Raw genomic sequence first — 13,847 nt, forward strand, 5'->3', positions numbered from 1 at the left:
CCTCTATTGATGGAGAACGAAGTCGAGAATCTAGCAACCCCATTCGCACAACCAGTAGATGGTAAGTAAAGCAGAACCTGCCAGAAACGTGAAAACAGGCAACAACGCCCCGTACGCTGTGGGGTTCTACGAGTTTGTGACGTCACAATAATTCTGCACGGCGAGAGCTTATTGGAGAATCAGCTATAAATGGTTTCCTCAAATAAACAGTTCCTAAGTGGTTGAGAACGTGAACGAAATGTAAATCAAAACTTTCCGTGAGCTGTTCTAATTGAAAAATCATAGACTACAGCTCTTCTACATTACGAGACAGGCTGCTTTCGTCACGCTTCAAGGTCGGCCATCATGCTTTCCGTTTTGTTTTCGAAAAGGATTGGCGCGCAAGTAGCGAAGTCAATAACGTGAACGCCCGAGCAGTATCCCCGGCAGGAAGCGTGCCCTCACCCGTTTCGAACCGTATCGCCCGTGAAAGGTTAGGGTAATTAATGCCGGCGGTTATCCAGACGATCCGAACTGCAATGCACATACAGTACACGTATGCTCAGGTACGGTCTTTATTGCAGACGAGAATGAGTGCCTTGTGGTCCGTAAAGTGCACAGTTAGGGGCTCGACGATAGCAATCGTCGAGTACTGCGAGAGAGTGCAAGCGTAACGCGGACGACCTTCGACTGAGACCGTCGGAGCGCGGCATGCCGCTTTATATTCACAGCGCCCGAAGGAGAGGACAGCGCGGAGAGAGAGAGTACTGCGCGTGCGCAGCGCCGCCCACCGGCGCCTAGCAACGGAGAGCGCGCTGCGCCAACCCGCAGCTCTTTGGGAGAGAGTGTTCGCTATCGGAGAGAAGAGAGCAAGAGAGGCGCAGCTGTGCGGACAACGCCGGACAGACGCAGGAAGGACAGAGGGGCGAGCATGAGATGCGTTGCATCTAATATACAAACAAAGATACAATAAATCAACATGGGTTTCAGCTACATGGGTGGCATTTTCCTCATCAGAAGAAAACAATTAGAGAACAAAATATAGCTACTAATCACCGCATATATACTTCATGCATACAAACTTCATACGCACATACTTCAGCATGTTTCTAATGTCAGCATTGCTGCACGCAAGTGTTTCCGCGTTGTTGAAGAGAACAATTCGTCAGGCAATTCGTTGAAGATAGCAGGAACATAATATGGCTGCGCAGCCATTCCGTAATGGGTACGGACCCTTGGCGTCATATGTCGAGGTATGTGCCGCAGAGGTATAGGTTTAACATTGGGAGTTCGGTAATCCGTACACCAGAAATATTTTAACACGACGATTTGCATAAACAATGTGTCGAATGACGGTAAACCACTAACCGTAAATACACTGTCTGAATCCGCACGTGTGACTTATAAAGAACACTCTTGGCTATGTTTTTTAAAATACTGTTAACTCTTTTTCCAGGTAGCGGAGCAGTTAAAATAACAGCACATGCCATAACGAAGTTTGAGCTAGTATTTTTTGAACAGAGAAAGGCAGAAACACTTTTAAGTTGTACAGCATACAGTCAGTAGTTCTAAGCTTTTTACATATGTAAGCCATGTGTGTGTTCGGCGAAAGATCCCCATAAAATGTACACCGAGGTATTTAACAGACTCGACACAGAAAATAGGGCACAGGAACAAGATGCACAATTTTATGAGTGTATTGTAATGAAGCAGTCGTTCGGCACTGTTTTCTGTCGATTTCGGAAACAAACTAGTCGACTTTTTACAGGGTTGATTGTTATTAAATTTTCTTCAAACCAATCCGCTACCGTTCTGGCATCGTCTTGAAGATTTGAGAGAGCAAGAGAAAAACCAGAGTTTCCAGATACCAGCAGGGTGTCATCAGCATATTGATAACTTTTCGAAGTTTTAACAAGGGTAGCTAAGTCATTAACATACAAATTAAAAAGAAGAGGTGACAAGAGGGACCCTTGCGGGACACCTCTCTTAAGTCTGATGCTATCACTCAGCACCGATCCAAGGGAGAACGATCCCGAAGGTAATTTTCAAGCAGAGATAGAAATGTTCCACGGAAGCCATAATGCTTTATTTAGTACAAAATATACCATGGTTCACAGTGTTAAACGCTTTCTTAACATCAAAAAATAACCCAAACGAAACCTCATTCCGATCTATGCTGTTATGAAGGGTATCAGACAACTTTTCAAGTAACGCGCCGGAGATGAACCCGTATTGATGTTCACTCAGTAACTCATGTTTGGTTACAAAGGAAGTCATGACACCCAATATGTGCTTTTCAAGATTTTGAGAAAAACAAGATACAGCTGAAATAGGGCGGTAGTTTAAAGGGTCCTTTTTCTTGCCGCCTTTATAGAGGGGAACAACGCGTGCGCAGTTTAGACTGTCTGGCCAAGAGCAATGTTCACTTATGTTGTTCAGTATAAACAAAATAACACCTTTTAAATACCTAATATTTCTGCAGAGATCACCTATGTGGGTGTTATCAAGCCCTAATGATTTTTTGCGGCTTAAACTACTGACTTTGCAAAGGAGAGCAACCTATTTCAAAAACGGTATAAATGCGGACGATGACACAAGATTTGGTAGTATAATGCCGCGAACCATGTATAGGTTTGTTTATTTATCGTTTGTTTTTACTGCCGGGCCACGCCCGGCTGTGTTATCTGCGTTCCTAGCAAAGAGCGTCTTCAATTCTTTATTTTTATGCCGCACGGGCTATCACATTCAGATAAGCAGGCTGTTTCGCCCTAACGTCGCTAGCCCAGAACAATCTTGTGTGATCTACAATGTTCTGGACGCGAATCGACGGTTCCAGAAACACTCGCGCCGAAAGATAAAAGCCTGCACAGCAGACGCCGCGGCATGCAATTCGACGACACTCGCCTGTGCAGGTCACTTCGTTGACCGCTGCTTCGCCGCCTCTGTATTCTTTTAAGTTTCTAGGGGAGCAGAGGTTCGCTCCAATCAACTTGTTTCTCCTTCAAGACAACTGTTTCGTCCTTGGCTTCATGACATCTAGTAGAGGTGCTGTGTACTAAGCCTTTATGCTCCCTACGACATCGGGAAGCCAACCAGTCCAACCAGAGAAAGCCGCCGACTGCAAGGATTGCTACCCGAATTCGGTCTTCTGCCAGAAGGGCCCAAGAGAAGGAACGCTGCAACCAACACAACAACGTCGCCAATCGTCCTGCAGCAGCCCCGGGAACCGCCATCGTTCCAGGGAGCCCCCGCTGAAGACCACGAAGAATGGTTAGAGAAGCTTGAGCGCGTCCGCATCTTCGACAGGTGGGACGACGAAGAAACTTTCCGGTATGTCTTCTTTTACTTAGAAGATGCTGCTCAAACTTGGTTCGAGAACCATGAGAGCTCTTTGACCGACTGGACTCAATTAAAAAGGGAGTTCCTTAAGACCTTCACTACCATGGTGAGAAAAGAGCGAGCTGCGCTTTTACTTGAAACTCGAACGCAGCACCCCAACGAAGGTGTCGTGATCTTCGTTTAGGAGATGAAGCGACTTTTTCGCCGGGCGGACCCCGAAAAGACCGAAAAAAAGAAGCTCAGGTTTCTAATGCGAGGAGTGAAGCAAGAGATTTTTGCTTGTCTAGTCCGTAACCCGCCGAACACGGTGGCGGAATTCGCGTCTGAGGCGGCCGCGATGGAGAAGACGGTAGAAATTCGAACGAGGCAGTACGACCGCCCTGTCAACGCACTGGTCTCGGAGACCATCGGTGCCGCAACTGTAAGCTCAAATACATTGCGCGAGACCATCCGAGCAGTGGTCAAGAAGGAGCTTCAGAATCTTTTTCCAACGACGCAACCTCAAGTGGCTTCCCTGACTGACGTCATCCGAGAGGAGGTTCAACAGGCGCTGGGGACCTCTACGCCTTCAGAAGCACCCCGTCAGCCCCAAGCGATGATCTACTCCGCAGCTCTTACTCAACCCCGCCCTGCTCCAACCCGTCGTCTTGAGGACGAGCCATACCGCCGTCCAATGCCGCCCGCCCGACGCACTGTAGACCAATACCAGACACCAAGAAAGACCGACGTGTGTCGAACGCCCGATAATCACCCGCTGTGCTACCACTGCGTAGAGGCCGACCACATCTACCGTCGCTGTCCCTACAAGAGAGTCGGTTTGCGAGGGTTCTCAGTCAACGCCCCACGCCACCGATACGGCCAGCGCCCAGCTGAGATCGAAGAATACCATCCAGCGCCAACTGAGAACCAGCCGGCTTCAACCGTTCACCATCGCCCTACCCGTATCTGTCACCGAACTGCCGCAGCACTGCTGACTTCTCACGTGGAAGGTCCCCCAACCAACGCGGAATAAACTAAAAGCAGCAACTTCTGGAGGTAAAGTTGCATGACCCCGGAAAAATTAAAAACCTCCAACGGCGCAGCGACTCGCTAAATACCATGATTCACGATATGCCCTCAGCCCGACGACCCAATCTAACCCTGACGTGAATCCAGAACACGATGACAGCAAAACGACGCGACGCGTACCCGACATGACCGAACCTGCCGCTGACAACACAACGAAGACTACGACGCATAGTGCCCGACCGCTCCCTCCAGTAGTACAGCTACGCTTCCCTCGCTAGACTGAGAGCGTGCATTAAACGTTGCCAGGGTCAAGTTCCAATGGCGGCCTGTCCGGACTCAGAGATCCTTAGCATCGTTTGCTGTGTCGCTGTTGTGACCGCCGCCGTGGACAGGTGCTCTACAGCTGCTGGGGACTGAGGGCCGAGGGATGAGTTGGATAGTTACGGGAGGTGGCCGCCAATTACTACACCAGGGTGTCCAGACCCTTCTGTGGTGACGGAGTGCTGTCTGTCTGTGTCCCGAAGAGCCGTCCTAGCATGGTTCAATCTTTCTAGTGTAGCCCTTAATCATCTGGGATGGTGATTACTTCCGGAGCAGACAGCGCTCTATACTTGCAGGGTTTTTGCACAGTGAGCCAGACGAAAAATAGCGAGAGAGCGAAATTTTCCGCCGGCAACGTTGTCGACAACGCACTGAGTCGCCGTTTCTCGGTTTTACTTGGCGAAACATTTCGACTAAATCAAAACTGCTAGATTGAAACATTTTGTTTTGCAATTTTTTCTTACTGAGATTTTTGCTTTTGAGAAGCGTGCATTTATTGTACATTAACGCAATCTCCGACCATAAGAGCCTTACGTTATTTTCCGCTGCAAAGAAGGTATGGACGTAGAATGGAACTCTTATATGTTCTGGCTGCGTTAAACCGACTCATTGGCGATATGTCTAGCACAAGTTCAAGGTACAAACTAAAGAAGTTTTTCAGAAACAGATATTAAATGTACTGCCAGCTTCTCCCGCTTTGTGTATTTGCTATGTATTTACTTCGTTTCTGATGACCGCCAGGCACTGCCTCTCAAGCCCTACAGGCCAGACTTTTTGTCCTGTTTTAATAACAAACTAAACTACCTCTATCATCATTATCATCATCCCCGCCGCCTACATCACCATCATCACCGTTATCTGCTTGCTGCGCGATCGCCTGTTTTAGAAAAACGCCTAGCCAAACTCCACCGATCACGCGGTTCACCATTCTAGGTACGTAATATTAACACTGTTGTGGCCCGTGTGCTGAGATTTCAGCGCACGTTAAAACCTAAATGTGGTCAAAAATAATTCGGAGCTTCCCGCTACGACGAGCCTCCTAGTCAAGGTGTAGCTAAGAAGGTTTACACCTCATAATCTGAATCCGAATGCCAAAAATATTGGGCGGGAAATTGTATAAGTGGCGAAACCCGTCTTCGTGCTTGCCTGTCTTCGTGCGATACCTGTCTTCATGCTGAGTTGGCCTTTCCGGTCTTTTTAAGCCACGGCTCTGAACCGAATCAAGCATGAGCGAAGAAAAGTGCCAAATGCCGAACAGCCCCTACCTGGTTGTCTTTGTGCCAGACCATTCGAGGCGCTGGACGGCCGAAGACGAAGCACTCCATCTGGACGTCGCTCCCTTCAGCCAGGCGCCAGACGTGCTGCCTCTCGTCGGCTACCAGGCGCGGCGGGACTGCGGCGCAGAGCAGGGGCGAACGTTCCATCCACTTCAGCGGCAGATTTAGGAACAAGCAACGTTCCTCTTATGAGGGTGATTCTTAGTGCATTGCAGCGGCACAGAAAAAAAAAAGAGAAAGGAAAACGTTCGTTGCCTTAAACTCGCGCCTGCAAACCGCACACAAGCACGTTTTAGACTGATGATATCAGACGGCGAGTTTAGAGCAGCAAGTGAGAGGTTTGAAACATTGTCGCATAAATAAGCACGGCGGTAAACATCCGCTGTCTGAGAGAAAACGAATAAAGTTGTTGCTGTCAAAAGATGTCCGTGCAATGGCACATAAACCTTCCGAGGGTTCTTGTGAACCTAGTTTTCACAAATCTTTCTGGACGCCTAAAAACGTCAATATAGTGGCAATTTCATAAACAAAACACGCAATTACAGTCTTCGGATTCGATGAGAATAATCAGTTTTAGTGACAGCGTTGGTATGCTGCTTAAGCTGTATACGAAGTGGCTCTGAATTGCTGCAGCAGCTTGCACTCTCCTAAATTTTCTCTATGCCATGCATTTGCTATTAGGGTAAATTGTGTTACCGGAAGGACTCACTGTTCACGTTGTTTGGTTTTATACAGGGGGTGAGGGCGCCGTCTTTCCCTGTGACTTCAGTTCCAGCACCGTGCATAACTAGCAAAGTTAGAGCTTGTGTCGGAGCCCAGTGAACGTTAGCGAACCCACGTCATGGTGTTCATGGCTTTAGTAAGCATGACATTATTTTACAAAATTTTCTGACGCCTCCAATTAATTATCGAAGGTATTACGCATTTGCAATAAATGCAACAAAGCTTCATTATAGCAAGCTGGTATAGCAGGCTGCCCTTATGATCAGGTGCAGCGGTAGTAAAAATTTGCTCTCATACATAATCTCTCGCTTCATTACACGGAAGAGATTTTTTCGCCGGTTCGTGGAATGACAGACTGGGGGGGAGGGGGGGGGGGAATTGGCCGCATAATAGATCACTTCGCTGCAAATGTCCAAACTCTTGCGCTGCCACTGCCCCTGTTCTCTCCGCCCCTTCTCGTTCCCGCACGATAAACATGGTGGAGGTTTGCCCAAGTCTCAATTGAATTTTCCCTCGCTCTCGTTCTATTTATTGGAACCTGTCGCACTTCGAATTCTGCCAGAACGCGTAGGCTTGAGTGGGAGCCCTTTTCGTATTTTCGCCCAAAAATACTGCTTTCGACGCGTTCTTTTTATTTGCTCCCGAAAAATCCAGCCCACACCTTCGTTAATTTAAAAGAACGCTACCTCGTACCTGCCATGTGTTGAATATTTGCTGAAAATATATCCTATGTTTGTTTGTGCTCAGCACCGTTCCCACGTATGAAGTTCACACTAAATTGTTAAAGGAGCCATGAAGACAAAAGACAAGTTAGGTTTATTAGAAAGACTGCTTAGTCCCGATAACAATGATACCAATATCATCGCAATCTTCGAACAAATAACGGAGATATTAAAGAAAACGTGTGAAGCAGTCGCGACCCCCTAGCCAATATCCCGCAACTTTTCTATGACGTCACGGAACCTTGTTTGTGCGATTGGCGGCCACCTAACTGACCTGTCGTGACGACACATGACTGGACGTCTGTAATGGGGCCTCTAGTTCCATTTGACCGCATCACTTGAATGCTAACGCAGTTAACGCACTGAAAATTATGTTTTATTGTTGGCTCGTACGACGTCATTCTTGCTCATAACACGTCACTGTGGCGAAAAATTTGAAAGTTTTTAAATACTTCTTGCTTTTTTTTTCGTAAAAAAAACATCTTTTGTGGCTCTAATGGAGCTGAGTGAGATACTGAATCCTAGTTCTTTCAAATTAAACGAAGTTGTATTTTCTCTTCATGGCTCCTTTAATACCGATATTGCCTTAAAAAGGTGCACTATAAGTGGAACAAGGTTGCTCGGAAGCCAGTACGACCTTTTTCTCAGGTTCCAATACCCTAATATGAAGTTTTGCGCCCTCTTTGTGTGAAAAAGGGAGTTGACCGACTGCAACACACTTGGTTTTGCTGTAAGGTGTGAAAAGGTGTAAAATAGGTGTTCACTTGCAAAATAAAAAAAAACAGCGCATCTGGGGCTCGAAATGGCTTCTTCCGGTGTTGCTAGTTTGGCTAGGTTTTTGTAGGCTTGGCTAAGTTTTGTTAGGATTTGCGGTGTTCTTGATAGGCCAGGCTACGTACTGATGGGTGAGGCCAAGTTGGCCGGATTTTGCGAGGCTGTTGTTCCCCACACTGACGGCGGATCCGAGAGGGAAACAACCAAAGTCAATCCCTCCGCTCTGCTGTTTTGTCGTCCTTGCACCCCTAGTGCAAGCGGCGCCGCTTTTGCATTTTATTATCCAAAAAAGACCTTTAAAATCGTGTGGTTAGAGGTGCGCTTACGCATGCGGCCCTTGTGCTCACACTCGAACATGCGCGAAAGCTGGCTTCACTGTCATAATACCCTATCAGTGGTGCTGCACCCTTTGCTGGCGGTGCCGTTTTTTGGTGGATTTTTCTGCTAACGCCAGCGAACCTAGCTTAAGCTTAAACAGCTCGGCTGGAGATACAATGCGCCCAATCATATTTTTCTAAACATGAGAAAGTACAAAACATCTGCCAACTTGTAGAAAATGTTCAAGTTCTTCTGTGCAAATGGCTGAAATTGACCTCCAAAGTTGGAAGTCATTTACAACCTTTTTCTTGGTTGGTGGTCTTTGACACCCTTTGCCTTAGTTTCAAACACCCCTATTTGTTGCTTTACACCCATGTGGTAAAAGTGTGCTGAAATAATGAACACCCTTCTTCGTCGGTGCTGAAATGGTGTGAAGTAAGGGTTCTGTATTTATAAAACTCTGGATTATAGAGCAGAATGAACACACCACGATTAAAACATTTTGCCAAATCAGCAAGCTGGCTTTTATATGCTGTTGCATGCAAGAAGGTATCCCCCAACCGGCCTCCGAAGACTCCGTCATCCGTGGTAGCGTGTTGATCGAGCGGCCAGCAAACGTAGCTGCCTTGGAGGTGAAGATAAGAAGCCGAGGACAACCTAAATGATTTACTGCATGGCGGGAGATTAGCTGAAGAAATGCAGCAACAATACCCCTTCGGGCGAGCTGACCGTACAGGACTCGAGCTGAGCCCTTCGAGCATAGCAGAGTTCCCAAAGCTTTTGTGCCCACGGCGCGAACATAGTACAGACCCACACAACACTCTTTCCAGAATTCGTGAGGGGTCAGTAGTAGCGGCGCTCGTTTAGTCTGAGAAAGAGGGGAGAGGCTATCTCGGCTGTAGTGTCCGCCTCCACGGAAACATGTCGCTACATGAAGCGTTTGTCGCTGCCGAAGTTTGAATCCCCGACAGCGACACGTCCGCCTGCTGGCCGTACTGCGGCATGTTGGGACTTGTCCGAGGCCGCTTTCTGACACACCAGGGCACTCCGAAAAACTTGCAGGATGTGCGAATATGGTAGGAGTGGTAGGAGCGCGCAAAAAGGTATCAGCTTCTCCGCCGAAGGCTCGAGATCCCGATCGATAAGAGTCTTCAACCTTGGTCCGCAGGGATGCTCTCGAAGCGAAGCGCTCGGCAGACGCTTTACTCCAGGCCTTGCCCAAACGACAATGTGCTAGAGATTTACCGGGCTGGTGACTGGACAAATAGTGGCTCCCCAGGAATGTCTCTTGCTTGGTCAGGCAAGCAACAGAACAACACAGGAAGACACAACCGCATCGCCGGCAAGTGTGAGGACTAATCAGGTGTTTATTGCCACAAAAATATGCAATTACTTACAAAACTAGCAACATTTTTCCCCAGCAGTACTTTAGCCAAGCATACAAACTTGCAAGGGTGACATTTTGCGCATCTGGAAATATCCCAGACAAAAACAAAATGCAATCGCAAAGGGCGAAACATGCTTCAGGAAACGCAAAGCGAACGAGAAAGTCAGGCGTCTAGAGGACCCTTTTCGCTATGAGAGCTGCGATTTGAGCTCTTGGTATTGCGAGTGGACATCGATCTTTTTCTGATACTCATCTGGAGCGCGCGGAAAAAACTGCCCTAATTTCCACCGTTCGAGCAAGGCGTGCGCTTTCGTTCTCCGGCGCCCCGAGGTCCTCTGAGACTCGGCGCAAAGTGTGAATACGGTGATGCCACTTGGCAGGTGCACGCTGGATGTCTTGCCGCAGGTGTGTCCGAATGTTCTGCCTCCCTGGTCATCCTTTGTGCTTTTGGCGATATCGTCGGCAGGCGAACCCCAAAGGGTGTTTTCATTCTTTTTTCCGGCTGCCAGAGCCACACGAGGTCCGGCCGCGATATTACGTTTCGTCTACTTTCGAATGTGGGCGCGGCCTTGGGGGCCTCTGACGTTCGCGACGTCGAGTCCACGCAGCCGTCAGATCCGCTACACCCTTTTTAGTGGTAGTAGCAGCAAGGGAGCTGTCCCAAATACATTTTATAATTTGCCTGTAGAACTTCTAAACTGTTCCGAGGGAATATAAGCGATTTTGCGATACTTTTGTTATGCACCGAAAAATATTTGAATCCACGCTGGCACCCATTGCGCTGTCAGGCTCTAGGCGATTCGAAATGCTGTGTGCGAGCTGGGGACAGCTGCTGTGGTGTGTGCCAACTGTGCCACAAATTCTCCCGGTTCTGTGTGTGTAACCCCAGAACCACTCGTTGGGTGGTTGGAGCGCTGGTGGCTTAAAAAAATTGCGCCTTGGAGGATGGTACAAGATCCCCAGCCAAACTTTTTGAAGCCCGCAATTGCCCTTGTCGTCGCCAGGAAATTTTCTACGCGACGTGATGCATCCGTTTTTTCTTTTTATTTACGCATCAGGAAGTGTGAACATGTTTCGTATGCCCAAACGCATTTTGTACAGATCAAGACGGAACCGCACTGTGTTCTTGTATGCGCACTGAAAGAATGAAACAAGGCTTTTCATCTGAGGCTTATAAAGCATACTAGATTTCCACTGGTTAAACAATGCCGTGTCGAGATTAACAAGGTGTGCCCTTCCGACGTTATGTTATTGTGATTTTTTATGCCTGCTGTACTGACTCAGCTTGCGTACTTCTAGGAATTATGGCGAGACAATTGGGTTTGAATGCGTAACCGAAGTTCAATAGCGGGAGTGGTAAAAATGCATTTAAGTGCTGCCCACCGAAATATTTTACGCAGTACTAGAAAGGCTAGTGTACCTTTGCCCAAATTTGTACTGTTGCTTAGTTTCTAGCAAAAGTTTCTCTGTTTCTCAGTGCAGAAATTTTCATTTGTTTCATTATTGTTTACGTTGCATGTAAATTTTTTACTCCACTGATTTTACGGACCAGCACTGTGACATTGTTCTGTTTATATGGAACTAAGGCGCTTGACTACAAGAAATTTTTGTGCATGGTTCCCCTCTTTATTTGTTTCGATATCATAGCCATAAGGACATGGACAAGAGTGACATTAAACAATAATTCTGTGGCACTGCATTTCAGCCAGCAATACAATAGTCTAGCTGTAGAGCTCCCCACAAAATTCTTAGATGCACTGGCTCCTTCTAGCACAAGCCCTTGTGTGCTTCCAACCTCGTCTTGGATGGGTTCCATACGGTTCTTTAGTGATCATAACATTTAGTGATCACAAAGCTAGTGCTGTGGGGTCATTGTTTGGGGGACCGAACATTGTTTTTGTTCAGGGCATCCGTACATCTACGCAGTGAAAGTACAGTGCTTTTCATTTTTGCTGCTAGATGTAATGGCAATGGAGTTTATAAACGTAACATCGCCTGAGCATCCCTCCCTTTGCAAATACAATTAAGGTGCTGTTAGTACACAGTTTACAAGAATTTTTTCATGTCCCATAAATATTAGGCCGCGATATTCGAAACTGCAATGGAAACAAAGTGTAACTTATTGCTCTCAGTATCCTGTCCCCTTCTCTGCCTCAATGAAGCCAAACACCACAGCCATTATGTACAGCCTTTCTTACCTGCTGGATACAGAAGTTTGCCTTTGCTCTATTTCCTCGGTTGCAGAAGTTGCAGGGTGTGAAATACTTGCTGTGTTTTCGGTGCCAGATATTACCACAATAGAAGACTAGTACAGCTTAGAACCATGCAGCGGTGGAATAACTGATTGGAATGTGGAAGTGAAGTGCGACAGATGCACTCACAACGGCTGTATTCAAGTGCCTTGGCTTTATGGCTGCCTTAAACAATAACTACCAAGTATAGTACATGAAACATCTCTTGCTCATTACTGTGATGTGCTACCACCAGCAAATCGGCAACTAAGTTAGGCATCAGCTGTGCCTTTCACTGGGGTCGTTCACGCAGTTTCTGTAAAATGGCCCAAACCTGCTTTTAGTTTTACCAAGAAGTACGTGGTAGTTTATACACATTCTGCTACAATATGCAAGATAGGAGGGGGGAGATGAGAAAAGCGCTACAATAATTTGTTTATTCCATGCAAACAGAGCATCATCGGCAACTAAGCAGAATTAAAACTTCACTTACGGCAGTTCAAGCGAAATATTTAGCCTTGAATGTCCCTGTAAAGAATGTCTACGAGCGAAATTCAGCCTTGCGGTAAATTTTTATGAGTGATGTTTCTTTGTTTCGAAAATGAAAATGAAAAGCTCTGGGCAAGATTAAACATTTGACAGTTGCCAAGCAAACTTTTCTGAACTGAAAATAAAACTTAGGTGTAACAGCAGGCACTAAAAACGGAAAGACAGCCTTTAAAACGGACAACCAAGCCAATTTTACATTTAGTCTGTCGTGTCAAAGTAGGAGAATCTGTCTAAAAGTAATGCCATTGAAAGAGTGTAGTGTAGGTTCATTTGCACTGTTCAATAGCATTGGTTGCAAGTTTTTTCAGCTACAAATCTACCTTATGCTTTGCGACAGGAAGGTTGCACATGACTCGATATTTTTACGTCATTTTTACGTCATATTTTTACCTCTGTATTTGTGACTGTGGCCCGTTCTTGTCGCTGCTTTTCTAGTACATCCCATCAGGTAAAACACACAAGTGCACACATACTCAGCATCAATCCCCAATAGTCTATTTAAGTCCAATGCAGGAAGAAGGCTCGCCTATTGACCACGAACAGCTCCTGTCCTAAGCAATCCGAGTCCATTCTTTGCCCCCTATTTTTTACTTACATCGTCTCTCCATGGATTTACCCTGGTAATACTGGTTGTCATTTCCTCTTATTACATGGCCAGCACAAATCTACTACTTATTTTTAGGTAACTTTACCTACATTATCTGACACGCGAGTTTTTGTATTATACAAAGCAGCTCTTATCCGGACCCTAAGCGTTAGTCCCAATGTTCTTCATTTCATGGTATATTGAGCCAACATCAGTTTTTTTTCAGGTCCATTACCGGCAGCCTGCGTTGGTCGTTGGTTGTATACTATTCTTTTTAGTGGTAGTATGCACATTGCTTAGGCAAATATTCTACCAGATGCACAACTGACACGAGTGAACGCATACATTTTGATGTTGCTGGATGACACCTTTCAGTTTCTGTGCATTTTAATCATTATGCATTGTAGTGCGATAGTACTATGCATTTTAGTGCGATAGTTAGGAGTGGGAGTCTCTTTTTCTTTTTGTTACCTCTTTGACTTCCTTTTTTATTACAGAAATAGGATATAACCGCTTCTTTCAAATCCGTTCAGTCACCATCATGTTCAAGAAGTGGTGCTGTCCTGCAGGCCTCAAGGAAGGATGTACACAGGCACTTGCAATAACTATTGAACTACCAAAAAGAAAAAAGAA

At 46.4% G+C, this 13,847-nt stretch overlaps 1 protein-coding gene across 1 annotated transcript in view; it reads right to left on the reverse strand.

Annotated features, from left to right (window-relative positions):
- Nucleotides 1-495: 495 nt before the first annotated feature.
- LOC144140130 (leucine-rich repeats and immunoglobulin-like domains protein 1) overlaps nucleotides 496-13,847 on the reverse strand; it is a 42,976-nt gene continuing 29,624 nt past the window's right edge. Inside the window, exons 5-6 of the mRNA XM_077672285.1 lie at nucleotides 5,913-6,040; nucleotides 496-513 (exon numbers count right to left, since the gene is read on the reverse strand). Coding sequence (XP_077528411.1) covers nucleotides 496-513; nucleotides 5,913-6,040 — 146 coding nt within the window. The remainder of the gene's footprint in view (nucleotides 514-5,912; nucleotides 6,041-13,847) is intronic.

The sequence above is a fragment of the Haemaphysalis longicornis genome, unplaced genomic scaffold (assembly GCF_048455015.1).
Source record: "Haemaphysalis longicornis isolate Haplotype H1 unplaced genomic scaffold, Haemaphysalis longicornis Haplotype H1 scaffold_1, whole genome shotgun sequence".
Taxonomy (NCBI): domain Eukaryota; kingdom Metazoa; phylum Arthropoda; class Arachnida; order Ixodida; family Ixodidae; genus Haemaphysalis; species Haemaphysalis longicornis.